This window comes from Ictidomys tridecemlineatus, chromosome 2 (assembly GCF_052094955.1).
Source record: "Ictidomys tridecemlineatus isolate mIctTri1 chromosome 2, mIctTri1.hap1, whole genome shotgun sequence".
NCBI classification, from domain to species: domain Eukaryota; kingdom Metazoa; phylum Chordata; class Mammalia; order Rodentia; family Sciuridae; genus Ictidomys; species Ictidomys tridecemlineatus.
Window position 1 is genome coordinate 5,962,801 of NC_135478.1, and position 27,539 is coordinate 5,990,339.

General features: G+C 41.7%; 3 protein-coding genes across 3 annotated transcripts; 2 read left to right on the forward strand and 1 right to left on the reverse strand.

Annotated features, from left to right (window-relative positions):
- Positions 1 to 6,254: 6,254 nt before the first annotated feature.
- LOC144369428 (olfactory receptor 7G2-like) lies at positions 6,255 to 7,214 on the reverse strand. Its single transcript, XM_078029571.1, has one exon. It carries the CDS (start codon positions 7,191 to 7,193, stop codon positions 6,255 to 6,257), a length of 939 nt encoding a protein of 312 aa, XP_077885697.1. The 5' UTR covers positions 7,194 to 7,214.
- Positions 7,215 to 13,123: 5,909 nt separating this feature from the next.
- LOC101970083 (olfactory receptor 7G2) lies at positions 13,124 to 14,044 on the forward strand. The gene has a single exon (XM_013361441.3). It carries the CDS (start codon positions 13,127 to 13,129, stop codon positions 14,042 to 14,044), a length of 918 nt encoding a protein of 305 aa, XP_013216895.2. The 5' UTR covers positions 13,124 to 13,126.
- An 8,219-nt stretch (positions 14,045 to 22,263) lies between these two features.
- LOC144370717 (olfactory receptor 7G2-like) lies at positions 22,264 to 23,223 on the forward strand. Its single transcript, XM_078031627.1, has one exon. The coding sequence runs from the start codon at positions 22,285 to 22,287 to the stop codon at positions 23,221 to 23,223; it is 939 nt and encodes a 312-aa protein (XP_077887753.1). The 5' UTR covers positions 22,264 to 22,284.
- The last annotated feature ends 4,316 nt before the right edge of the window (positions 23,224 to 27,539 follow it).

The following is a 27,539-nucleotide window of genomic DNA, read 5'->3' on the forward strand; positions in this document are numbered from 1 at the left end:
TGACTGGGGCAGGGCCGTCCAGTGACATCACAGGCCAGCTCCTATTGTCTCCATATCCCTGGGGGCTCAAAATCTAAGGTCTTCATTAAACTAGCTATTTTACTGTCATTCCAATCCCAGGAGTGCATGTCCCCAGAGACCAGGACTTTGGAGGTGGGAAGTTCAGGACGAAGGCTGATTTCCTGACCCCAAGGCCAGGTGTGTTCTTGTTTCTGCACACCTCACACACACCACTTCTACGATACAGAGGTGTGTTCCTTGTGAGTTACAAACTAAGTCACATCTATCTATCACATTTTATCTCAAAATCTGTTGCCCTTTTTAGGTGTGAGAATGTCTTACAGATTCAGGTATAAATAGTGTCATTTTAAATGTTATCTAAATATTTAAAAATACAGCAACTCAGGCACGTCTTTTCTTAATTATTTGGTGTTGATTGAACATTAATTTTTGTACTTTATATTTAGCATAGTCTGTTTTCTATGATCACAGCTAATGGTTCAAAATACAGACAGACCATGACACCTTGTTTAGAATTTGAAAATATGTCCTTCAACGTTTTCACATATGACTTCATCAAACCAGTTTTCCACGGTCACAATGGCTCCTCCTGGGTTCTGTCTTCTCCACTCCTGTCTTAGGAAGAGACATGGGATTACATTTAGATCCCACCCAGATGGTTTCAATAGTTTTTTTCACAAAAGGAGACTGAGTTGAAATTATGATTTTTCATTTTTAATGAAGAAACATGTTAGTTACTTACTAAATTACCAAAAAAAACAAGAGCTATGCAAATGTGTCCATAAACTCAGCACATTTGTTTAGATTTTGGACATCTTTTAAAGGGTGAATGTGTTGTTCATGTTAGTGTTCACTTCAGAGACATTTTTAGTTAAGGGTTTTGATATTTTCATGTGTTATTAACACATTTTACACCATGTTAACTCATTCATATAAATTTCTAATTTTCAAGTAGCTGATTTTTTTTGACAAGATGGCATTGTGATTTTATTTTATTTTATTTTTGTTACTAGGTGTTGAACCTAGGGGCATTCAATCACTGAGCCACATCCCCAGCCCTTTTTATTTTTTAATTTGCAGACAGGGTCTCACTAAGTTGATTAGGGCCTTGCTAAATTAGGCTGATCTCGAACTTGTGATCCTCCTGCCTCAGCCTCCTGAGCCTTTGGGATAACAGGTGTGCACCAATATGTCCTGTTCATTGTGATGTCTTTCTTTACTGTAATAACCCCATCAATATTTACATGCATGAGTCATAGTTAAAATGAACAAAGACATTGATGGGATTAAAAAAGACAATTTTTCCCCTATGTACTTCACAAAGAGAACAGCAAATATTAAAAGAGGATAATGTTTTACAGGTACCAATAAAGGACTTGAAACACTTTGTCAAGAATAGAAGTAAAAGGGGCCGTGGATGTTTCCCCATAAACAAGAAATATTTCTTCTTTCTAGATATTGCAACCTCAGGGTTCCAGAGGACTAGTTGCTAAGGGCAGAGGTAGAGCTTGCTTTGCTCCAGAATATGGGCTAACCCAAGAGTCAAGCATTGCCTAAACCCATGGCTGTGGTCATAGACCTCCTTAGAGTTGCAGAAAAATCTCTAAGGAAGAACATAACCAAGCTTGCTATTGACTTGGTGGATGGATTTATGATATGGTGTTCTTCATATCTTCAAATATCCAAACTCAGTAAACTAAATTCAGGAGTAGAGACCCTATTGGTGACGGATAAGGCAACTATGACCCTGACAGATAAGAAATCAGGTCAAAGCCTCATTGTATTGATGGATGGATGGATTGATGCATCATAGTTATACATAATGTTGGAGTTCATTTTGACAGAATTATAAAAGCATGGACTATAATTTGCTCCACTTCAGGCCTCAGTACTTTCTGTCTCCCTTCCCTCCTTCCTCCTTCTCTTCCCCTTCCACTGCTCCCCTGTCTTCCTTCTACTTACTTATAGCTTGTTAAATTCATGCTTTATAGATACACATCAAGGTGCAGTTCACTCTGGTATATTCATACATGCACATAGTATAATTTGGTCCATTTCATTTCCCAGTTCTTCCCTTTCCCGGTCCCTCCTTCCTCCTCCTCCACCCCCTTCCTCATCTCCACTGATATCTCTTCTTTTCATGGGTTTCCTTCTCCTTTACCCTTGGTTTGCTCGGGTGTCAACATATGAGAAAAACTTTTTTGCGTTTCTGAGACCAGCCTATTTCACTCAGCATGATGCTCTCCAGCTCCATCCATTTACCAGTTAATGACATAATTCCATTCTTCTTTATGGCTGAGTAAGACTCCATTTCTTTATCTAATCATCTATTGAGGGACACCTAGGCTGGTTTCATAAACTGGCTACTGTGAATCATGTTGCTATAAACATTGGTATGCATAGATCACTGTAGTGTGCTGATTTTAGTTCTTTAGGATGAATACGAAGGAGTGGGATAGCTAGGTCATGTGGTGGTTCCATTCCTTGTCTTTTGAGGAATCTCCATACCACTTTTCAGAGTGGTTGTGGTGATTTGCAATCCCACCAACAACATGTAAGAGAACCTTTCTCCCACATCTTCAGCACTTATTATTATTTGTATTTTCATACTTGCCACCAGAACTGGAGCGAGATGAAGTCTTGGTATAGTTTGGATTGGCATCTTCCTGATTGCCCTCAAGAGATGAACATTTCTTCATGTATTTGTTGGACATTTGCATTTCTTCTTGTGAGAAATGTCTCTGCTCATGTTCATCAAAGCACCACTGACATATGGGCACCCTTCCTTCTGTACTAGGTACCTTTCTTTCAAGGTATCTTTAGAGTCACAACTATACTCACAGATGAAATCAGGAAATCTGACATTGCAATTCAACTCAAAATAAGACATGCATGAACATATCAACATATAAATAGAAGTGGTAATGCACAGAGAGTCCCATAATAATGCAACCCTATAGGGCTCATTCTATTTATTGCTCAGTTAAATTTGAATTTGTTCTTGAACATTATAGGCAGACTTTTCTAATAGATTCTCTGTAATCATAATGGACTAAGCATTTAATCAATATTTTGCTTCCTTTTTAGAATTTTACTGCCAAGTTTTCCGAATTTCATAGTATTGGTGCATGTATGTGCTGGTTCGTGTATACACACACACACACACACACACACACACACACACACACAGTCACAGAGTAAAACTGTGTCTTGTTTATCCACAATTTTACAGAAAATTCCAAACTATCAGAAAAGAATTAATTTGTGATACAAAGCCATTTTGTGATTGTATATAAAAAACTTGAGGGCTTGTTTGTTACCACACTGAACTAGATATAAATGATTGATGTGTTGAGATCAGTAAGACAAGAGATATTGTTGCAAGAATACATAGTTATCTTATTATTCAAAAAAGAGAGTCCAGGAAAACATTAACTCATGCATGAATGGCTTCTTTAGTGCTGAATTGACATTACAGTGAATGGATGGACTATTTCATAAATCATGCTAAAATAAAAATGAATTTGGATATCTTTCCTCTTATGAAAGACAAATAAATTTCAGGTGGTTTCAGCCTCAATTGCAAAAGAAAAGAGAATAATTTATTTGTTGAGGTGATTAGTCATTTCAATGTCAAGACTTATTGTGTACAGACCAAGAGAGAAAATACTGACAAATTAAAACCTGCTAAAACCAAGCACTTTTGGACATCCATGATATAGTATAAAGCACATGGCAAAGGAGGCACACTCCCCCAAAATAAAATTTTACTATTACAAACTTCAAAGAATTGCTATTCCAAATGCATAAATAATTTGTCTATTTGGAAAAGAAAATGACAGGCAGGTCAATGGAAATATCATAAACATTTATTTAACAAGGGAAGAAAATAAATGGCTCATAATATGTGAGAAGACTCTCAATGTCATAATAAGAAACGTAAATTAATTAATGTTTTACATCCATTAGATTGTCGAGGTAAATATTCTGCAAGTGACGTAAAACACAAGGAGTATCTAATTAGAACTTAAATTCATTATACTATTTAGAAATATTCTTCATCCAACCCAAAAGTTACTAAGCAATAGCTAGTAATTTCAATATGTGTGTCAAAATATGTTTATTTCCTCCAGAAGACACAGAGGAGAATGTTCACACAGCTTTGATCACAACATAAGAAAAATAGATACCCAAATTACATCCACATCAAAAAGATGTCCCCGACCTTCAAGGTCTCAATACACAACTCAAGCACTGAAAATAGATGGATAACTGCTAAATGGACAACAGCAGGCTTGATGGAGAAGCCCAATGACGAGAAGAACGTGACATGTGATTAATCTATTCATTACCATTAATGTGGACATTGGCACGATTTCTATTCACTAAACATATTCTCTCTGTCTGTTCCATAGAAGCAGACCCTAAGGCAGAATTTCTAGTTTCAGCAATTTTTCTGTGGTACATTCTCAGAAAAGACAAGCTCAAAATGAAACAAATTTATGAAATGAAAAGTATAGGAATATCTGCAAGGGTGATAAAAATGCACTAGAGTGGAAATCACAATGATGCGGTTAAAAAAAAAATGATGGAATACTGGAGGTCAGTACTGGGCAGCTCAATACAGATTCCATCTCCACAGATACAATGCCTCCCACTCTTCTCTGTGTCTTCTCCACTTTTATCTTGTAAAGAGACATCATTACACTGCAGGCCACCCAGGTGAACCAGAATACCCTTCTCTTGTGCAAATCCTCTTTCCCCCATTACGATATGAGTAACATTCACACATTGATCACATAAGAGAAGTACAAGTTATTGAGACAGGATCTGGGTGCATTTAGAGGACAACCATTCAGTCCACTACAGAGATGCAATTTGGTAGGTTCACAGAAAAAAGGACCAAGGGGAGGACCCTCAGCATTCCATCTCTGGCATCATGCCCAAGTGCGACACCTCAATTTGTTCCTATCTCCTGGGTTCCTGAGGGAGAACCAGCCCTGGGATGAGCTCACCTCAGGGAGGACTGAAGGAAGCCATGTCTCTGTCCCTGTAGATTCTCTGCTCACTCGTCCTTGACGTGAACGATGACTCTCTTTGTTGTTTCAGTTTATTGTCATTGGATTTTACTTCTTCTTAGGAATGAGGGCATCTTCCTCGATGAGTTTTAAAGATCTCGCAATCATTTCAAAACAGTAATATGGAATTAAGCCATTTTAATGATAGAAACTAAAATGGACTATGGTAGATGCTATTACTACCTGAGAAACATATTTGCTGCCAGTAACTTGCTTCAGTAATTGCTTTATGTAATCCCTTTACCTCCCATTAGTATTAAGTCTAAGGAGGAAATTCACTTCAACCTAATTAAGTCATCAGGTGAAAACTGTTGTAGGGGTTCTGTGTTTGGGATGGGGATCCCTGATGACTTCATGGCTGTGGCATGTTTAGTGTGCCTGAGAAAGCTTCTGGGCAAAGGCATAGGTTACCTGGTTGCTACGGCAATGCTAGAGTCTTATCGGCGTCAACCTTAACCTTAGGCACAAAACTCCTGGGAATAGAGGAACTTGGTTGCTAGATAACTACAAGGTTTCCCCAAGCTCCGGTGCTCCTGGAGCTGCCCAACTAACAGTAACTTCAGACAGTGGACCTTCCTGAGAGCTGCACAAAGCTCCTGACACTGCATATTGTAACTATGAAATATAACTGCAGAATAAGCAGCCTTCCTAAATGTGGTTATGGTACTAATGACCTAATGTAACCTATTGGTATAAATAAAGGTGGCCACTTGAACAAAGTGCTACTCTGCCATCTTCCCTACCTCTGCACCTTGTCTCTGTCTCCTTATTATTATTATTCTTTACAAATTATTCCCTAGGTATGAGTACCATTGGGCTTATGGTCCCTGGCCTGTCCACTGTGTCTAACTTGCCTCTTATGAGGCAGCACCAAATTTGTTTCTTTCTGAAATTGTGAACTCTGACATATGCTCTTCTTCCATGGAACCTGAGTAAATCAATGGTATTTAGAGAAATGAAGTCATGCATCCAGCATTACAGAGTTAGACAGAAAGCAAAGTGAGGTTATAAGCCAAGTCACAATGCACCCGGTCATGTGATCTCGTTATTTTAGAAGAGGCCCTTTAAAGAATATAAGTGACAGGGATTCAGGACCACCAGTAATCATGTCATTTTGACATAGTGGAGAAACCCTTGTGCAAAGCAAATGAATCATTATAGATGAGCCAATATCCTGCCAGAGAGTTTCCTCAAAGCCCCCGTCATGTCCCTGTTCCTCAGGCTGTAGATAAAGGGGTTCAGCATTGGAGGGACCACAGTGTACATCACTGAAGCCACTGCAGTCTTCCTGGGGGAGTCACTAAATACAGAGGTAATATACACCCCAAAAGATGTCCCATAAAACAAGAAAACAATAGACAGGTGAGACCCACAGGTGGAAAAGGCTTTGTGCTTTCCTCCCGATGATGACATTTTTAACACAGAGGACACAATGTGAATGTAAGAAAAAATTATTCCAGAGAAAGGAAAACCAACAAATATGCAAGCTGCCAAATATACCAGGATGTTGTGAATAAGGGTGTCAGAACAAGCCAGCTTGATGAGCTGAGCAAGTTCACAGAAGAAGTTGGGGATCCCCAGGTCTGTGCAGAAGGACAGCCGCAGCACCATCAGACTGTGCAGCAGGCCATCCCCAACGCTAATGATCAGAGAGACCTGGACAAGCACAACACAGAGGCAGGGGTTCATGATAACCATGTAGCTCAGGGGGTGGCAAATGGCCACATAGCGGTCATAGGCCATCACTGCAAGGAGAAAATTTTCTAAGACACTAAAAACCAAGACAAAGCAGAGCTGTGAGATGCATTCTGCATAAGAGATGCTCTGATTCTGTGTCTGGATGTTCACCAGCATCTTTGGAATCATGCTTGTGCTTAAGCAGATGTCATTCAATGAAAGATTACAGAGGAAGAAGTACATGGGTGTGTGGAGGTGGGGGTCAGAGCTGACGGCCAGGATGATTAGCAGGTTCCCCAGGATGGTGACCAGGTACATGGACAGGAACAGGCTGAAGATGAGGGGCTGCAGGGCTGGGTCATCTGTCAGTCCCAGGAGGAGGAATTCTGAAATGGCTGTTTGGTTTCTAGTTTCCATGTTGTTGACAAATCTTATGAAATTGATGGGGTGAAAGCTAAAAATTAATGGACCAGCAGGTGCAGCATCACCTGGGAACAGGTTAGGACCACCTGGCAGACTCCTCAATCGTTAGATTTTTAGAACCATTAGTATGGAAATTTCTATTAAGACACCCAGTCCAAGGTAACTGGTTATGATGCTCCTACCAACTAATATACTCACCACCATCCCTGCTCAACACGCACAAGAACACCAACACATTTCAGAATATTTTATAGGTCATTGCACTGAAGAAGCAGCAGATTTCTGCTGTGTAGGAAAAGTGGCGTCTGCTTGAGGAGACTAGGAGACTGCAACAGTGAGAACTGGGTGGGTATCAGTTCACACGTCGGGCAATTCGCCCAGAAGATGACGGTTGACAGGAGTGGGCTAGGGAGACCGGCTTCTCATCATCAGGGTGAAATAACCACAAAACATCAGCTCTGCCTTCCAAAGCTTGATTAAGGCTGTGTGTTCCCTGTTTGGGTGGAAGAGGGGTGGTGTTGAACATCTTACTTCATGTTTTCTGTGGTGCTGGGGATGGAATCCAGGGTTCACAAGCGCTAGGTAAGGGCTCTACCTCCGAGCCACATCCACAGCCCATCTTACCTGAATGTTTTGCAGAAATAAGATGCGTCCTCAGGACTGATTAAAGGAGTGGCTGAGACCCTGGTCAGGAAGGCTCATCTGTGAGAGGAGGCTCAGGTGCTGCTTCCAAGATTGGGAAGGACTTTTGAGGACACAGAGGCTCTAGTCTCTGTGTCCCTGGGGCTCAATGTCCAAAGCTCCTCATTAGACCAGTTATCTCACTAGTATTCTAATCTCAGGAGTGCATGTCCTTAAAGACCAAGAACGGAGGTGAGGAGTTTGGGACAGGCCAGATGTTCCCATTCAGTTCACCCCATTTTTCCTGCCCATCTTCATTTCTGAGTCCTTGAACATGTAACACACACCACTTCTCATGCATTCCAGTGTTCCTTTTGACTTACAGACTAAGCCATCTCTATTTATTTTGTGAAATCAGGAAGCCTGGTTCTTATGTTAGGTATCGTAATATGTCTTATATATGTGGATCTAAATGGTGTCATTCTAACTGTTATCTAAAAATTATAAAATACAGACCCTCAGGGGCGGCTCTTCTTAGCTATCATTGATGTTAATTTTTGCTTTCATATTGAGCACAGAGGATTATAATCTATTTTCTAGGATTACTGCTAATGGCCAAAATTATAGACAGGACCGTGACTCTTCATTTAGAATTAAATGAACACCTGCTTCAATTTTATCACAATAGTTTTCTTCACATACAGAGAGGATAGTTGAACTTATGGTTCTCCATCTTTACATGAAATTCTAATTCAAATTACAAAATCATCCCAAGGTAGTGTGTCCATATATTTAGCTCATCAGGTTGGATTTCAACCATCGCTTAATGGAGTTGGTGTTCCGCATTGGTGTTTATTTTAAAAAACTTTCATATTTGGGGATTTCTCTATGATCATATGTTTATCAAGCTACTTTACATTTAACCTCTTTTCATGTGAACTTATAATTCACTGGATATATTTTTTGCAATTTGTGAAGAGATAGATTGGATGGTTTTCTTCAATGTCTCAACTATATTAATTTTAAAAGGAGAAAGAGTGAAAAAACTGTAATAGGTCTTCAATAGAGTTTGGTTTAATTTTTAAGAGAAACTCATATACATTGGATGCTACTATACATGGTCTCATCAAATCAGAAAAATACGATGCAGATCAGAGATAAAGGGATTTCTAGAACTATGTCTTAGAATGAGTGAGTTCAATGTAAGACGGGAGTATTGGATTTAATTAAGTGCACACATTTCTCTCAATAAAATACAGAAAGCAATTTGTCTTGGAAACAAAAAAGTAATTTAACATTTATCAATAATACAACTTTCCATGGAACATCACCAGCCTCACAAAATTTTATACAGAAGCTCTCCCCAATTTTCAGGAGAATTGATTTCAATTAAAGGGCAATTTCAGAAAATATGGGTAAGGAATATGCTCTATATTATCCTCAATTTAAATGTCAGATATAGACAAGTTTAATACACAAAAGGGAAACCCAAATGTACTCTGACTGCAGATTTTCTGCAGAATATTAGAAATAGGAGTCCAACAAAGAATAGAGAGTGTGACCATTTTTTGTTTGTTTTTCTCTCAAGGAATGCAAGGTTGGTTCTATCTCTACATAACCACATCATGTGCTCTTGACTACACTAGGTCTTTTCTCAAATGTCATCTTTTCAATGAAGCATCTCATTATCATCCTGTTTAAAATTAGAATAACTTTCACATCATCGTATTCCTAACATATATAATCCATAGCATTTCTCAGCACTGAAAAGAATGTGATTTTCATATGAAAACAGGTTTGGCTACCAAGAATAAAACAGAAACAAAGTTTTATACTGAAAGGTTATTAGGATATGTAACTGGGATGAGACCCTGTGGAAGAGAAGTGATTGAAATTTGCTTAGCCTGAGGGATAAAGTGTGCTGGGACAACCAGTATCTCCCAGTAAGTGTCCTCTGACCTGCCAGGGGTTAGGAAATGGAGACGAACCTTCAGATTTGTCTAAAATGAGGGCAAGTGAGTCAGGTCTTTAAACTGCACAGTATTACCACGGATGCAATTTGGGAAGGGAAAATAATCTTGGGTTGCAGTCAATCTCTTTTATTTTTTAAAATTAATTAATTGATTTATTTATTGATGCTAGGGATTGAACCTAGGGGCACTTAACACCTGAGCCACATCCCTAGCCCTTTTTTGTTTTAGCAACATAGGGCCTTTCTAAGTTGCTCAGGATCTCGTGATCCTCCTGCCTCAACCTGGGATTTCAGGTGGGTGCCACGGTGCCCGACGCAGTCAATCTCTGCTATGGAGGCATTCCCAGAAGGGGTGCAAGAGGAAGGGCTGTCTGCTAGCAGCACCCAGCTGCTGTGGTGATGAGTCCATCTCTCCTGACAGGACATGCAGATGGCTCATCTCATGGCCGTCGTGCTTGCCTTCCTTGTGCATTGCCTGTTTCTCCTCTCATGGATGAATCAGGATGTTTGGATGAGGGCACTGGATAGATGGGCTTGATGATCCGATCCGGTGAGTTTGCAGAAGAGGGCATCTCCAGGTCTGTTCAAAGGGCAGTCACGGCCCCATCTGACTCATCAGGCTGTGTGCAGTGCTGGCTAACAAAGGCCAGCACCAGCAGGACTCAGACAGACAGGGGTTCATGGTAACTGTGTACCCAAGGGGTGATGATGGCCATGCAGTCACCACCATGTAGACATGACTGCAAGGAGAACGTTTTCTAAGGCAGTCGAAACCAAGACAAAGCCCGACTGGGAGAGAAATCATGCTCAAGTGTTGCTTAGACCCTGAGCTTGGGTGTTCCCAGCATCTTCCGTATTGTGCGGGGGCTTAAATGCATGTGTAACTGGCGGTCTTGCTCTGTCTCTGGACGTTCACCAGCATCTTGGGGGACCGTGGGAGATGAAGCAGATGTCAGTGAAGGACAGGTTGGAGAGGAAGAAGTACATGGGGGTGTGGAGGTGGAGGTCAGAGCTGTTGGCAGGCTGCCAAGCACCTTGACAAGGCACACAGACAGGAAGAGTCCAAAGAGAAGGGGCTGCAGTTCTTGGTCCTCTGAGAGTGCCAGGAGGAGGAACTCTACTGCACCTGTTGGGTCTTCAGGTTTCATGTTGCTGAGGAGGAGGATGGGGAAAGTAAAGGCCATGAACCAGAATGAGTGTACAAGGGTCCTTTATTTTGAAAACCTTCCATATATATTTTGGAAAGAGAATATTACTAGTCAGTCTCTTTCTCTCTCTCTCTCTCTCTCTCTCTCTCTCTCTCTCTCTCTCTCTCTCTCTCTCTCTTTTCTCTTTCTGTCCAAGTAGTGTCTACACTACTTGATTGCCCAAAACTTTTAATGGAATGCCCACTCTTTTTCACATTGTATAAATGACTAGAAGAGAATGCAACTGTAGATAGACCAGGAGGTGTGGTACACATAAGGTTTATTCTTTGCTTTTCTAAAGAGAAATTTCTGACTATTTGACATCATATCAGATTTTGGAGTTGACACTGTTTTCTTTCTGTGATACATGAGAAGACTGACATTTTAAAATCATCTCAACCATATCTCTGCACATTTTATCTATGATTAACGTGTTATCAAATTTAATGAGTTTAAAATAGTGAAGAAAGATGCCATCTTGCCCAAAATCTCAAAGAACATACCTTGAAAATTAGAAATTCATACAGAATGAGCGAACATGGGGTAAACTAATGTGATAACACATGAAGGTATTGAATCCTTAAGTAAAATGTCACAAAATGAACACACATGTGGAGCTTCACCTCTGACCACATGTACTGAGTATGTGCAGATTGGCATAGCCTGCCTTTTGGGTTCTTTTTAGTTATACATAACATTGGCATTTATTTTGACATACTTATAAAGGCATGAAATATAATTTCCCCTTTCCCTCCACTATTCTCCTACCCTGTTCCCTTTCATTTTTCTGGTATTTCTTTTTAGTTTTTTTCTTCCAGTTTTTAGTTATTTTGTATTTTTTTAATTTAATTTTTTATTTTTTAGTTAGTGTTTTGTGAATATACATGATGATGAGATTCATTGTGGCATGCAATGTATACATAGGAAAGTTAGGTCAGATTAATTCCCTGATTCTTAGTTCACATTTAAATGTCATAATTTATACCTGTATATATGTGGATATAAATATGTGTGTGTGTACACACACTCACGCACACATGTATATGTATGTATGACATTTATATATATGTGTGTGTGTGTGTATATATATAATATTCTCACATCTAAAATAGGGACCAGGCTTCAGAAGGTAATTAAATACACAGCTGTTCCTTAGTTTTTAACTTGGACGGAACACTGGGATCTATTGTAGAGGAGGTAGGCATTGCAAGTTCAAGGTCTGGGAACTGGGGATGGGCAGGAACCATGGGGAGAACTGAATGATGAACAGTTTCCCTCAGGGTCAGGTAGTCAGCCATCCTGAACTACCCACCTCCAGAGTCTCGGTCTTTAAGGACCTGCACTCCTGGGGTGAGAATGACTGTGAAATAGCTGGTCTAATGAGGAGCTTTGCATCTTGAGACCCCAGGGAAATAGCATCAGGAGCAGCATCTGACCTCACTCCCCAGCCCTGCCCTGCTCAGGAAGCAACACCCAAGCCTCCTCCCAGAGACGACCTTCCCTGACCAGGATTCCTTATCCATCTGGTCTGTCTGCACGTCCTGAAACAGATTTCCCATCTTCAGTATTCAGGTAAGATGTTCAGCTTCTTTCCTCTTGAAACCAGAAAGGGAACACAAAGTCCCCGAGTTAATGCTCTGGGAATGAGGGAAGACGTGTTTTGAGAATTTCATCCTGGGGAAGCAGGAGAAATCGTGTGCAGGAGACCATGAGAAACAAGATCCATGCCCAGCAAGTCAGTCTCCACCCCTTAACCCTTCGCATAGGCGCTCACCTGATGTCACGCAGCTCCTGTTCTTCATTCTGTGCACAAGCTCATGGGCCATTTCCTTCAGACAGGAAATCTTCCCTTTCTCAAAGGTGATGACTCTTACAAAGCACTCTGACATTTACTCAAAGTCTTATTTGGTGTTGGGTGTATTAGCCTATGACCGCTATGTGGCCATCTGCAACCCCCTGAGGTACACATAACCACCTACCACAGACTAGTGGCTTTGCAACAGAAGCTGATGTTCTCACAGTCCTAGATGCTGGTGTGCAGAGGTCAAAGTGTCTCAGGAGTGGTGTTCAAACACATTCCCACGTTGGGCTGCTGCCACGGATCTATGTATATTCACCACTCTATTTGCAACAGATTGATCAACATCATGGAAGCTAGAAACCACACAGCTGTTTCAGAATTCCTGCTCCTGGGACTGACAGAGGACCCAGCCCTGCAGCCCCTCATTTTCAGCCTGTTCCTGTCCATGTACCTGGTCACCATCCTGGGGAACCTCCTCATCATCCTGGCCGTCAGCTCTGACTCCCACCTCCACACCCCCATGTACTTCTTTCTTGCCAATCTTTCCTTCACTGACATCTGTTTAAGCTCAAACATAATTCCAAAGATGCTGGTTAACATCCTAACACAGAATAAGAGCATTACGTACACAGCCTGCCTCACCCAAGTCTGCTTTGTCTTGCTTTTTGGTGGCGTGGAAACTTGTCTCCTTACAGTGATGGCCTATGACCGCTACGTGGCCATCTGCCATCCACTCAGGTACACAGTCATCATGAACCCCAGGCTCTGTGGACTGCTGATGCTGTTTTCCTTGTTGATTAGCCTTGTGGATGCCCTTCTGCACACTCTGATGGTGCTGCGTCTGTCCTTCTGCACAGCCTTACAGATGCCCCACTTCTTCTGTGAACTTGCTCAGATCATCAAGCTGTCCTGTTCTGACCACTTCATTGATAACATCCTGATATATGTTGTAGCTTGCCTATTTGGTGGTGTTCCTGTCTCTGGGATCATTTTCTCTTACGTTCACATTGTGTCCTCTGTCTTGAGAATGCCATCAGCAGAAGGAAAGCATAAAGCCTTTTCCACCTGTGGATCTCACCTATCCGTTGTCTCCTTGTTCTATGGGTCAGGACTTGGGGTGTACATTAGCTCTGCAGTGACTGACTCCCCCAGGAAGACTGCTGTGGCTTCAGTGATGTACACTCTGGTCCCTCAGATGCTGAACCCCTTTATCTACAGCCTGAGGAACAGGGACATGGAGGAGGCCTTGAGGAAATTCCTTTGAAAGACAGCTTCTCATCTATGACAAGGGGTCTCCCGAGTAAGTCACAGTGAAGTGTTCCTGCTTAGCTAGAATACCTGACACTTTGTCACAACATCCTTCTGAGATGTTGAGATACCACAATGACCACTTGCATTTTAACTTGGCTGAAACCTTACTTTTCAGGTGGTCTAGGTTGGTGATGATTGACTTATGATTTCCATTCTCTAAACACATTTCCTTGTTCAGGTTTCACAGAAGTGGAGTCTAAAACAGGGCTTCCAGTTGTAGTGAATTTCTCTGTGTTGCACCCTCAGTAGATGGCACATTAGTGAAGCAGAACAGGGAAAGGATGGACACAGAGCATGGTCACATCTGCAGGACAGCTTCCCCTGGAGCTTTTGTCCAGGGCCATCCCAGCTGCCTTCCACTGTGAAACCTGCTGTGAGACAAAGGGATGCAAATTCTTAACCCAGGAAGAATTCCTGAGCATATCTGTGTGAGGCAAAAGAGCATCAACACACACAATGTCTATCTATGAAAGTTGCATAATTAAATGATGTCCATGGTTTGAGATGACTGTGATGTAGTAGAACATTTAAATGAAGATGACTTCTGTGCTAATATGAAAAGAATACCATGCATATGATAGCTCTACCAATGAAGAGAGTCACCTTCCATTCCTAGATCCTCAGAGTCTGGGAATGCACTGGGACAGATGGTGGAGCTTCATTCAGATCCCCATGAAGTGGCCTCATCTCAGCACTTGTTCTGTTCCTGTCTTCAGGCCATAACTGCATGGGCGGTGTCACATATGGACAGGATGCCTGAGGTGACACTCTGAGAGCCTGTTCCTGGAGACTTAACTAGGAAGTCATGGATCATGGGTCAGTCACATTGTATCCTTGAAGTGGACTAAATGTTGGCCATCAAAATATCCACAATCCTGTCCTGTTAACATGCAATATATGTGGGATAAAGGTGACCGTTACTTGCTTATAAGAAGGGGTTTGTAGAGCAGGAGCTTTCACCTGATTCTGTGGACAGTCTGTAAATGCAATCCTGTGTTTCCCTTAGCAGAAGCAGAGGACACGTAGCCCACAGAAGGCACTGTGACCAGAGGTGGGCATTGGATAGATGGAGTCGCTATTGATGCCAGTGTTTGATCACTAGGCCCCACAGAGCTGTCATTTAGTTAGACTCTTATGGGTTTGTAAAAATCAATCCTTTAGGTATCCCTCTTATTAAATAAATTAACTACTATTGCAGTTCAAATTTAATACGTGAATTCCATGACTTCTTGTTAGTCCTGTGATTTTGCTTCAGAATCAGTCATGCTGTTGGGTGTGGCAGTGATTCACTGTGGTGTGCCCCAAGGACTAAATTCTACCCAGCTTGCAGGAGTGCTGGTGGCACCCAGCATTGGCCGTCAGCCCTTGCTGGGACAGCATCTGTGAGAGGGAGATACTGCTCATGACCCTTCTCAAGGGGGCAACCAAAGACTGGTCAAAGCAAAGATGAACACCTGGTCCACCTGGTGCACCTGGAGACACGTCTGTCGGTGCATCTCATATCAAGCTCAGCTGTCCATTTGTGGGGGACCCTGTGGATCTGTCTGCATCGACACCAACCTCAAGCTGCTTTAATTATTGTAGCTTTATCATCCAGGTGGCATGAGTCCTCTGACTTTACTCTTCTTTTTCACAATTGTTTTGGCTCTTCTAAGTCTTCCATATTCCCTTGCAACTTGAAATTCCTATCAAATAGCCTGCTGGGATTTCACTGAATGTACTTATCAATCTAGGGGCAATTGACATTTTGAGAAAGCTAAGTCTTCCAATCTGTGCATATATTATATGTGTCCATATTTTTAGACTTTCTTTAATTTTCTCCAACAGTTTTTATATCCATCAGGGTACAAACACTTCACATATTTTCAAATATATCTTTTAAGTATTTCATATTTACGAAAATATTTAAAAACTAATCCAACATCCATACCTGTCTGAAATAAACAAAATCCCCAAACAAACACCCCTCAGTAAAGCAGAAATAGGAGAGATCTTCCTCAGTCTGATAAGCTCACTTATGAAATACTTCGGCTACCGTCACACTTATGGAAGTTCTCTGTACGCCTCTGCTCAGCGGCGTTGCCTGGGCCCTGCTCACAAAACACATGACATCTCTCTAATGAATTCCAGGGCTCCTCTTCAGTACAAAGGCAGCTCTAATAACGATTTCAAGAAGTCTTATTTCATTTCAGATGTGAAGCAATATTCTGAATATATGGGCACGAATAATTTGCTAACATTAGATAAGATATTGTGTCATCATCCTTTATGGCTTAAAGAATACTTCAGATAAATCAGTCTCAAAAGAGGAAAGGTTTATTTTGGCTCATTTCTGAGGTTTTCTTTTATTGTCATTTCTCCTGTTGCTTTGGGCCTGGGATCATGAAGAACGTCATGGAGGGAATCTCAGGCAGAGGACGCCACCAGGAGAGAGAGAGAGAGAGAGAGAGAGAGAGAGAGAGAGAGAGAAGGGAGGGGTTCTCACTCTTCCCTTCAAGTGCACAGTCCCCAGTGACCTATCTACCTTCTGCTACACCCCATCTCTGAATGGTCCCACCACCTCCCAAGAGCACCCCAGTGTGAGGAACAATCCTTTAACATACTGGCTTTGGTTGGACCAATATCCAAACTATCACATGGTAAAGATGCAAATGCTCAGGGTGCTTCTTCTTGACTTTTGTTGAATATTTTATGAACTGTGAGATGAAATGAAATCTCTCAATGTAGTTTTGATTTACATTTCCCTGATTGTTAACAGTTTGAACATTTTTTATATGTTTGTTGGCTATTTGCATTTGTTCTTTTGAAAAATGTCTGATTAGTTTGTTTGCCCATCGACTCATGGGGTTACTTGTTTTTGTTAGTGTTATTGTTTGAGTTCTTATGTATTCTGGATATTAAGCCCCTGTCAGAGAAGCAGCTAGCAATGACCTTCTCCCATTCTGTAGGCCCCCTCTTTGTCTTCTTAACTATTTCCTTGGCTGTGAATAACTTTTTACTTGATGGCCTTCCACTTATTGATTCTTAGTTTTATTTCTTGAGCTTTAGGGGTCTTGTTAAGGAAGTTGGTTCCTGCTCCAGTAGGATGGAGGGGTGACCCTTTGGGAAACTGCTTCTTGTAATATGAAAACTCAGTTTCAAGTTTCAGCAAGTTCAAGTTTATCCACAAGACATTAATTTAAAAAAGAACTGGAAATAACTTGCAAAAAATCAGTGGAGAAGAGGAAGGGGAGTAGAGGGGAAGGTGGGGGAAGGGGGGAAATGTTGGGACCTGAATTCAGGAAATTATACTCCATGTTTGTGTAATTATGTCAAAATGTATCCTAAAGTTAAATGTGACTGAAAAGTATCAATAAAAAAATTTTCAGTGAGTTACACTGGAATTTTCCTTTATTAAAAAGTTGGATTTTAATGACATATTCAACAGCATCATCACTCATATTTATTTCTTGCAATAATTATTTATATTAATAAAGATAAGTTATAGTTATAAATATGTGCATATATTAATATGTGTAACTAGACACTCTTTACTTGTACCTACAGCTGTCTCCATTACCATACATAACTATAGAAACTATCTTCTATAGTTTATTTTGGAGATGAAAGGCAATACTTTTCCTGAGGTTGTGTGTTAGGTGGCACTGCAGCACTATCTGGGGACAGAGGACTAGGATACATGCAGAAGGAAGCCATGTCCATGTGTGAAAGGTCCTTGTGATGGACCTGGGGAGAAGGAGGTGGAGGGACGCCTGGACATAGCTGTAGCTCAGGATGTGGGATCAGCCAACACCACGCTGGGAAAGGTCAGGAATCCCTCCACCAAATACCACCTAGTGAGGGTCTCACAGGCAGCAAGTGACTACCCGGCTCAGCAGCTGGTGCCGATAAGATATTTCAAGTTCCTGGAGGTGAAGGTTGTGGAGGTGTCGGGGCACGTCCTGCTGGAGGCCTGTTTTGTGTCGAGGTCTGTGTGCTGGGCAGTCTTCCTCCCCTTGTCCTCTCCCAGCTGCATCAGCTGCCTGGACTCCTGTCCTGGGAGACTGCGTTCGACCTCCTAAGAGTTGGTCTGTGAGGCATTTACAAATATGGCTATTTCTTCAGATTTTCAATTCTCTGCATATTTATCTTTCCTATTATTCCTATGTTTTGGAAAAAAAATATTGTGCAACTTGTCACCTGAACTCATAGAGATTTGATCTTCAAGAAATTACTGAAAATAATGTCTCAGTAAAATAGTGGTCATGAGTCCTAAGGTTTTGGAAGCAAGCCCTCTGACCCAGAGTGTGGGTGCTGTCTGGATGCTGTCCCTTGGTGGATAGGACCTACGAGGCCAGCAAACTGGAGACTTTGAGAGCCGAGTGTACCTGTGTCTCAATCAGGTGAAAGTTTTCAGTGATGTTTCAGTTTTCCTAATCTAGTACTTCTCAGAGATCAGTGAAGCCTGACATCCTTACTCCAAATGCATATGAACTTCCCCTAAAAAATAAGAGGAAGCGATTTTACATTCTCACCCTGCTCTATCTGCAGTCTCTCCTCTCTTTGTATCACAACTCCTCGAAGGAGATTTCTCTACTCACCATCCCTCGCTAAGTGGCTGAGACTGGATTTGAACTTGCAATCCTCCTGCCTCAGCCTCCCGGGATTACAGGTGTGCGCCACTGCACCCGACTCAAATAATGCATTTTTAAAATGTTAAATTCATGTAGAAACAGGAAACAAGTGATAAAACAAGTTGATAAGCATAGGGAAATATTACTGTCCTGAAATATGAAAGGTTTTAAATGAACACCAACATGGAAATCCGTCTCTGCCTAGTAGAGCATGCTTGAGATCCAGCCAATTCTACTGAGTGTGTGGACGCATCTGCCTACTGCTGACTTTTGCTGAGTTTGTATTTGAATTAACACCTCATTTTAAATTGCAGACCCATAATCTCAGTTCACAGCTTCCTTATGTGAAGGAAAGTGAACCGTGATGACACAGCAATGATTAAAGAAAAGGATGAGAATGTGCTAGTGCCCTTCAACAGATGCACAGATAAAGAAAGGGTGGTACATATACACAGGGGAGTTGGACTCCGCCATAAAGAAGAAGGAAATTATGGCACTTGCTGGTCAACAGACGGAACCCGAGAACATCATGCTAAGTGAGATCAGCCAGACTGAGAAGGTCAAGGGTGGAATGTTTACTGTAATGTGGGGGAGCTAGAGCAAAGTAAAGAAAAAGGTGGGGGAACCCCAAGAAAATAGAAGAGAGACCAGTGAAGGAGGGGAAGGAGGTAGAGATGGAGGAGGAGGGAAAGAGAAAGTAGGAGCTGCAGAATGACATGGACCAAATTATACTATGTACAATACAAATATATCACAGTGAGCTTCGCTTTATGGATATCTTTTAAAATTGATTTTTCAAAAAATGAATGTCAGCAGAATGCATTACAATTCTTATTACACAAACGCAGCACAACTTTTCATGTCTCTGGTTGTATACTTTATGTCTATCTATAAAGCTCAAAAACTATCAATAAAGAGAGGGAAAGATGAGTAAAGTAGAGGAAGTAGAAGAGGAGCAGAGGGGAGGGAGGGAAAGAAGTACCAGGGACCGAAGTGGAGCAAATCGTAAGCCATGTGTGCTGACTGGGTCAACATAACCCCTGTATGTTGTGTAACTAACTATGGCGCACGATTGACAACACAAAAAAGGCCTTGGGGAAAAGAAATTAAGACTCAGGTATCATCAATGACAAGAGGAGAAACTTTGATTTTTATTTTAAAACCTCTTAGCTATATTTGTAGTCGTGTTATTTATACCCTCTGTATGAGGTATATTTCACACTAAAAGTAAATCAGGCTCCTTGATTTCATGAATAGATAGAGACACTTCTTTAAAGCTAAAGCAGAAGTTTGCAATTTATTGGAAAATGCTGTGTGTTGTGTTCACAGGCTACAATAAATGGAGGGAGGAGAAACAGTGGAGAGAACTGGGTGCTCTGCACCTGGCTTCTGGGGCCAGGGGACAAGGCAGCCTGAAAGCCTCCCTTCTGTTTCCTTGGTCTTCAAGGATTTGCACCCCAGGGATCAGAAGGCAGTGAAATTGCTAGTCTAACAAGGAGCTTGCATATTGAGCCCCAGGGGTGTGGAGACTGCATAGAGTCGGCTTGTGGCCACCTCACTCCACAGCCCTGCCCAGTGGAGAAGCAACACCGGAGCCTCCTCCTAGAACCCCATTCCTGACCAGGACCCGTGGACCCAGTCAAGTCTGTCTGCACTTCTTTGGTATGTACTTTCCACCACCAATACCCAGATGAGGCCTTGAACATGGTTCCCTTGAAGCCAACCAGGTGACATGCAGTCCCTTGGTTAACACACTGGACATAAGGTTTGGTGAGATTCATGTATGTAATTCATTTATTAGTTAACTCAATTTCATGTTTCAGGATATAGCCCTGCCAAAAGTACATGTGAATTATTGATGTTTCTTTACTCACTTTTCTCCATGACCAGCATTCCCAGAGGGCAGTTCCCCAAATAAATGCTTCCCTGAGATGTGCATTTATCATATTAATCATGTGCTCTTACTTTTTTCCTCATCTGTCCCTACTCACTGCTTTTTATGAGGAGTGAGAGGTGCAAGATATAAATATTCATGATAGAAAAAATAGGCCAATAGGAAACAACCATATTAGGGTCCCACATGCTATACACCATGCTGACAGCTTTTGTTATGTTCATTTCTCATCATTACCCAATTTTTTCAGCTTATTGAAGCATAATTTAATAAAAAACATATATTCAAATATACAATGTGGGGACCCCATATGCACCTGTACTGAAAAATGATTAGCAAGATCCAGCTAATTAGCATGGCCATCATGCAGTTCCCATTGAACATGGAGAACACCGGGGCTTCTCATACAGTGAAGATGTTTCCCCTACACAAAGTGTGTTCTGGAGCACAGATTAGAATGTATGAGCCCATATTACGTCTAATCAAAATCTCTGTCATTGACAACCTTGTTTCACCCTGTAGAGAGACCACTAGTCAAGAGGGACACTCCCGGCAGCACTCTAATTAAATGTATCTCATAAACGTGACGATTCTGTGTTATGAGGTCTCTGTTTTCTGAAGAACAGAGAATCATTTTTTGTTTCCATTGACAGTAGTTTGTGCACATCAGTCTTTCTCTCATTTTAAGAATCTATTTTAAAAATCCTATGTTCCTATTACCTTCAGGGAAGAATTCCCTTGGGATGACACAGAATCCCATGGACGGAGTTCCCCAGCTCCTCTTAGAATTAATGCTAAAGGAGATGACTTGCCGCTCCATGGGTCAGTCTTCTGAGCTCCAAGCCTAGAGGCAACATTTCCTTGTGTCCACCTGGATCCATGCCACCCACTAATTTCATCTCATCAGGGAGAAGTCAAAACACCTTGAAGGCCAGGGATTGTCTTTACGCTTTGCTCAGGAAGTAGATGTTAAAAGGACAAAGGTAAATTGTGAGGTTGGAATGATCATCAGGAATGCTGCTTCTTGCCACCCAGAGTCATTGGCAGAGCCTGGTCAAGATCTAGCTCCTCAGGGAGACTTTCTGAGTTTGTCCCAGTCCTTGCAAGCACTTATGGGTATCGCATATCCAAGGATTATTCACGGGTAGATTTGGCAAGGTCTTCAGATGATTTTGAGAGACTCCAGATTTTGTGAATCCACAGATCAAGTAGACGGAGCTAATGAAGTCATTATCATCTTTTTGTTTACTTGAAGGCATGGGCAATTCTGTCTGAAAGCCTTGTCCTTTTCTTTATTCTCAACACTGAGCACATTCATGAGAAAGAATTGGTTCTCATCCAGAGTGGCTTGTATAAAGGGATTCCAGGGGAAAGGAAGGCTGAGCAGAAAGGAGCAATTGGGAAAGGAGAAGGGGGAACTATTTGGATACTCCTGAGAGCTCATGACACAGTTATGAAGTGTTTGTTTTTAATGAACTGGTTCTCAGTGTTCAGCTTATATCAAAACCACTTGGAGGGCTGGTTGAAGCATAGACTGATAGCCTCATCCCCAGAATTTATCACCCATAACTATGGAGGGGGGCTTAATCTTTACATTTTTAACTCCTTCCCAACTGATGCTGCTGCCACCGTCCGTTCATGTTATGATTTTTTAACTGTATCTTATCCGTCAGATTATTCAACAACATGAAAGCCAGAAACATGTCCGTTTCCTCAGAATTCCTTCTTCTGGGACTGACAGATGACCCAGCCCTGCAGCCCCTCATCTTTAGCCTGTTCCTGTCCATGTACCTGGTCACCATCCTGGGGAACCTGCTCATCATCCTGGCCGTCAGCTCTGACCCCCACCTCCACACCCCCATGTTCTTCTTCCTCTCCAACCTGTCCTTGGCGGACATCTGCATCAGCACCACCAGGATCCCCCAGATGCTGGTGAACATCCAGAGAAAGAGAAAGACCATCAGTTATGCAGGCTGCCTCAGCCAGGTCTGCTTTGTCCTGGTTTTTGCTGGATCGGAGAACTTTCTCCTGGCAGCAATGGCTTATGACCGTTACGCCGCCATCTGCCATCCCCTCAGGTACACGGCCATCATGAACCCCCGCCTGTGTGTCCTGCTGGTTCTGGTCTCCTTGTCCATCAGCACTGTGGACGCCCTGCTGCACAGTCTGATGCTGCTGAGGCTGTCCTTCTGCACAGACCTGGACATCCCCCACTTCTTCTGTGAACTTGATCAGGTCATCACGCTGGCCTGTTCTGACACCCTCATCAATAACCTCCTGATATATGTCACAGCTGGGATATTTGCTGGGCTTCCCCTCTCTGGAATCATTTTCTCTTACCTTCACATTGTGTCCTCTGTCTTGAGGATGCCGTCACCAGGAGGAGTGTATAAAGCCTTTTCCACCTGTGGCTCTCACCTGTCTGTGGTCTGCTTGTTCTACGGGACAATTTTTGGGGTGTACATTAGCTCTGCAGTGACTGACTCACAGAGAAGAGCTGCAGTGGCCTCAGTGATGTACTCTGTGGTCCCTCAGATGCTGAACCCCTTCATCTACAGCCTGAGGAACAGGGACATGAAGGGGGCCTTGAGGAAGCTCCTGGGTGGGGTCACTTCTCCTCAGTGATGGATCATTTGTTTTGCACTGGAGTAAACCAGAGCTACCAGATTCCTGGTGAGCGGAACTCCTGACTTTCCTACCCCGACCTTTTTGTAAATGCCTAAACAGGGTGGGTATGTGGTCCAGTGTTGGAGCAGTTGCTGAGCCTGTGTGAGACCCTTGGTTGGAGCCCAGCAATGCAAAAATAAAATATAAAATAAATACAATGACGAACACAATGACCAGCTGCATTTTACTTGACTCATACTTATGCTTTGTCCTGCTGATAAAACTTCAATTCTCAAAGCATGATTTCTTTGGTCGGGTGCCACATGATCTAATCCTAGAGCAGAGATTCTGTTTTGTCAGTTCTTCTGTGGTAATCTCTAAGAAGGAAAATTAGAGAAAGAACACAAAGAAAGTATTTAAAGAGTTGTGGTCATATTTAGACAAAACTTCTACCAGATCATGTGAGTAGAGCCTGTAGAATTGCATTCTAGATGGAGGCACATTGTGGGTGCCTGTGTCCTATGAATAAATACTGAACCCTCACGGCCAAGCCACATCCTCCCCAACCATCTGCCACACTCAGTATCAATGTCTATAAAATTGGAGCAATTAGATGACATTGCTGGTTTGACATTGGTGGTGACATTTCAGAAATTCATCGATGACAGTATTTATGCCACAAATGTTCTTCCATTTGGCCTTGTTGAAAGTCACGTAATTTAGTGGATAAATTCTACATCTTGTCATTTTCATCCTTGATCAAAAATCAATCATTTCATTTAGCAGTTATTTGTTAGGGCCAATCTCTGTAATTTTACATGATGTGTGATGGGCTTAACAATAAGGAGACTTTCTGACGTTGATGACAGAAAGTCATCAAAGTCTATTTTTATGCTATTATAATGAACCTATTTTAGTGTTCTCTCCATGTGCTCTGAAGGAATTCAAAACAGTTTTATACTTTGAGTATAATTATTGAATACCACAAAGTAGCTTCTCAGTTTGGGGAACTTCCAAAGAGTTTTCCTAAGTGGTGAAATCAATGTGCCTTACCATTAGACATTCCTGGGTTCCACATCATCCCCAGAACATAGCCTTTGGCCTGACAATCTAATGGGTATATAATGGCATTTAATTAATTCCCATTTATCTTATGAGATTGATAGTGGTTTCAAATATTATGTGTCATTTATTTTCCCTGTTTGTGAAAGAAATTTTCTATGATATTTCCATTGAGATTCTTATTTTTAACCAATAATAGATTTCTGATGTTTTGAGAAATTTTCATATTTTTTCCATCTTTTTTAAAAATAGTTTTTAGTTGTAGTTGGACAAAATATCTTTATTTTACTTATTTATTCCTATGTGGTGCTGAGGATTGAACCCAGCGCCTCACATGTGCTGTGTGAGCACTCTACCACTGAGCCACAAACCCAGCCCTTTCTTTCCATCTTGATTGTACTAATGTAAAGTCCCACCAAAAATGCATTTGTGCTCCTCTTATTATAAATCCTCATGAGCATTTTAAATTATTTGTATTCTAGATCATTGCCATTTGAACTGGAGTGAGCTGAAATTTCAGTATATTGTCATTTGCATTTTCTTACTGCTAAGGAGCTGGACTTTTTTTCACACATTTTTCAATAAAATACAGAAAGCAATTTGTCTTGGAAACAAAAAGTAATTTAACATTTATCAATAATACAACTTTCCATGGAACATCACCAGCCTCAAAAAATTTTATACAGAAGCTCTCCCCAATTTTCAGGAGAATTGATTTCAATTAAAGGGCAATTTCAGAAAATATGGGTAAGGAATATGCTCTATATTATCTTCAATTTGAATGTCAGATATAGACAATTTAATACACAAAAGGGAAACCCAAATGTACTCTGACTGCAGATGTTCTGCAGAATATTAGAAATAGGAGTCCAGCAAAGAATAGAGAGTGTGACCATTTTTTGTTTGTTTTTCTCTCAAGGAATGCAAGGTTGGTTCTATCTCTACATAACCACATCATGTGCTCTTGACTACACTAGGTCTTTTCTCAAATGTCATCTTTTCAAAAAAGCATCTCATTATCATCCTGTTTAAAATTAGAATAACTTTCACATCATCGTATTCCTAACATATATAATCCATAGCATTTCTCAGCACTGAAAAGAATGTGATTTTCATATGAAAACACGTTTGGCTACCAAGAATAAAACAGAAACAAAGTTTTATACTGAAAGGTTATTAGGATATGTAACTGGGATGAGACCCTGTGGAAGAGAAGTGATTGAAATTTGATTAGCCTGAGGGATAAATTGTGCTGGGACAACCAGTATCTCCCAGTAAGTGTTCTCTGACCTGCCAGGGGTTAGGAAATGGAGACGAACCTTCAGATTTGTCTAAAATTAGGGCAAGTGAGTCAGGTCTTTAAACTGCACAGTATTACCACGGATGAGATTTGGGAAGGGGAAGTAACCTTGGTTGCAGTCAATCTCTTTTATTTTTTAAAATTAATTAATTGATTTATTTATTGATGCTAGGGATTGAACCTAGGGGCTCTTAACACCTGAGACACATCCCTAGCCCTTTTTTGTTTTAGCAACATAGGGCCTTTCTAAGTTGCTCAGGATCTCGTGATCCTCCTGCCTCAACCTGGGATTTCAGGTGGGTGCCACGGTGCCCGGCGCAGTCGATCTCTGCTATGGAGGCATTCCCAGAAGGGGTGCAAGAGGAAGGGCTGTCTGCTAGCAGCACCCAGCTGCTGTGTGATGAGTCCATCTCTCCTGACAGGACATGCAGATGGCTCATCTCATGGCCGTCGTGCTTGCTTTCCTTGTGCATTGCCTATTTCTCCTCTCATGGACGAATCAGGATGTTTGGATGAGGGCACTGGAGAGATGGGCTTGATGATCCGATCCGGTGAGTGTGCAGAAGAGGGCATCTCCAGGTCTGTTCAAAGGGCAGTCAGGGCCCCATCTGACTCATCAGGCTGTGTGCAGTGCTGGTCAACAAAGGCCAGCACCAGCAGGACTCAGACAGACAGGGGTTCATGGTAACTGTGTACCCAAGGGGTGATGATGGCCATGTAGTCACAACCATGTAGACATGACTGCAAGGAGAACATTTTCTAAGGCAGTCGAAACCAAGACAAAGCCTGACTGGGAGAGAAATCATGCTCAAGTGTTGCTTAGACCCTGAGCTTGGGTGTTCCCAGCATCTTCGGTATTGTGCGGGGGCTTAAATGCCTGTGTCACTGGCGGTCTTGCTCTGTCTCTGGACGTTCACCAGCATCTTGGGGGACCGTGGGAGATGAAGCAGATGTCAGTGAAGGACAGGTTGGAGAGGAAGAAGTACATGGGGGTGTGGAGGTGGGGGTCAGAGCTGTTGGCAGGTTCCTGAGCACCTTGACAAGGCACACAGACAGGAAGAGTCCAAAGAGAAGGGGCTGCAGTTCTTGGTCCTCTGAGAGTGCCAGGAGGAGGAACTCTACTGCACCCGTTGGGTCTTCAGGTTTCATGTTGCTGAGGAGGAGGATGGGGAAAGTAAAGGCCATGAACCAGAATGAGTGTACAAGGGTCCTTTTACTTTGAAAAACTTCCATATATATTTTGGGAAGAGAATATTACTAGTCTCTCTCTCTCTCTCTCTCTCTCTCTCTCTCTCTCTCTCTCTCTCTCTCTCTCTCTCTCTCTCTCTCCCTCTCTTTTCTCTTTCTGTCCAAGTAGTGTCTACACTACTTGATTGCCCAAAACTTTTAATGGAATGCCCACTTCTTTTCACATTGTACAAACGACTAGAAGAGAATGCGACTGTAGATAGACCAGGAGGTGTAGTACACGTAAGGTTTATTCTTTGCTTTTCTAAAGAGAAATTTCTGACTATTTGACATCATATCAGACTTTGGAGTTGACACTGTCTTCTTTCTGTGATACATGAAAAGACTGACATTTTAAAATCATCTCAACAATATCTCTGCACATTTTATCTACGATTAACGTGTTATCAAATTTAATGAGTTTAAAATAGTGAAGAAAGATGCCATCTTGCCCAAAATCTCAAAGAACATACCTTGAAAATTAGAAATTCATACAGAATGAGCGAACATGGGGTAAAGTGATGTGATAACACATGAAGGTATTGAATCCTTAAGTAAAATGTCACAAAATGAACACACATGTGGAGCTTCACCTCTGACCACATGTACTGAGTATGTGCAGATTGGCACAGCGTGCCTTTTGGGTTCTTTTTAGTTATACATAACATTGGCATTTATTTTGACATACTTATAAAGGCATGAAATATAATTTCCCCTTTCCCTCCCCTATTCTCCTACCCTGTTC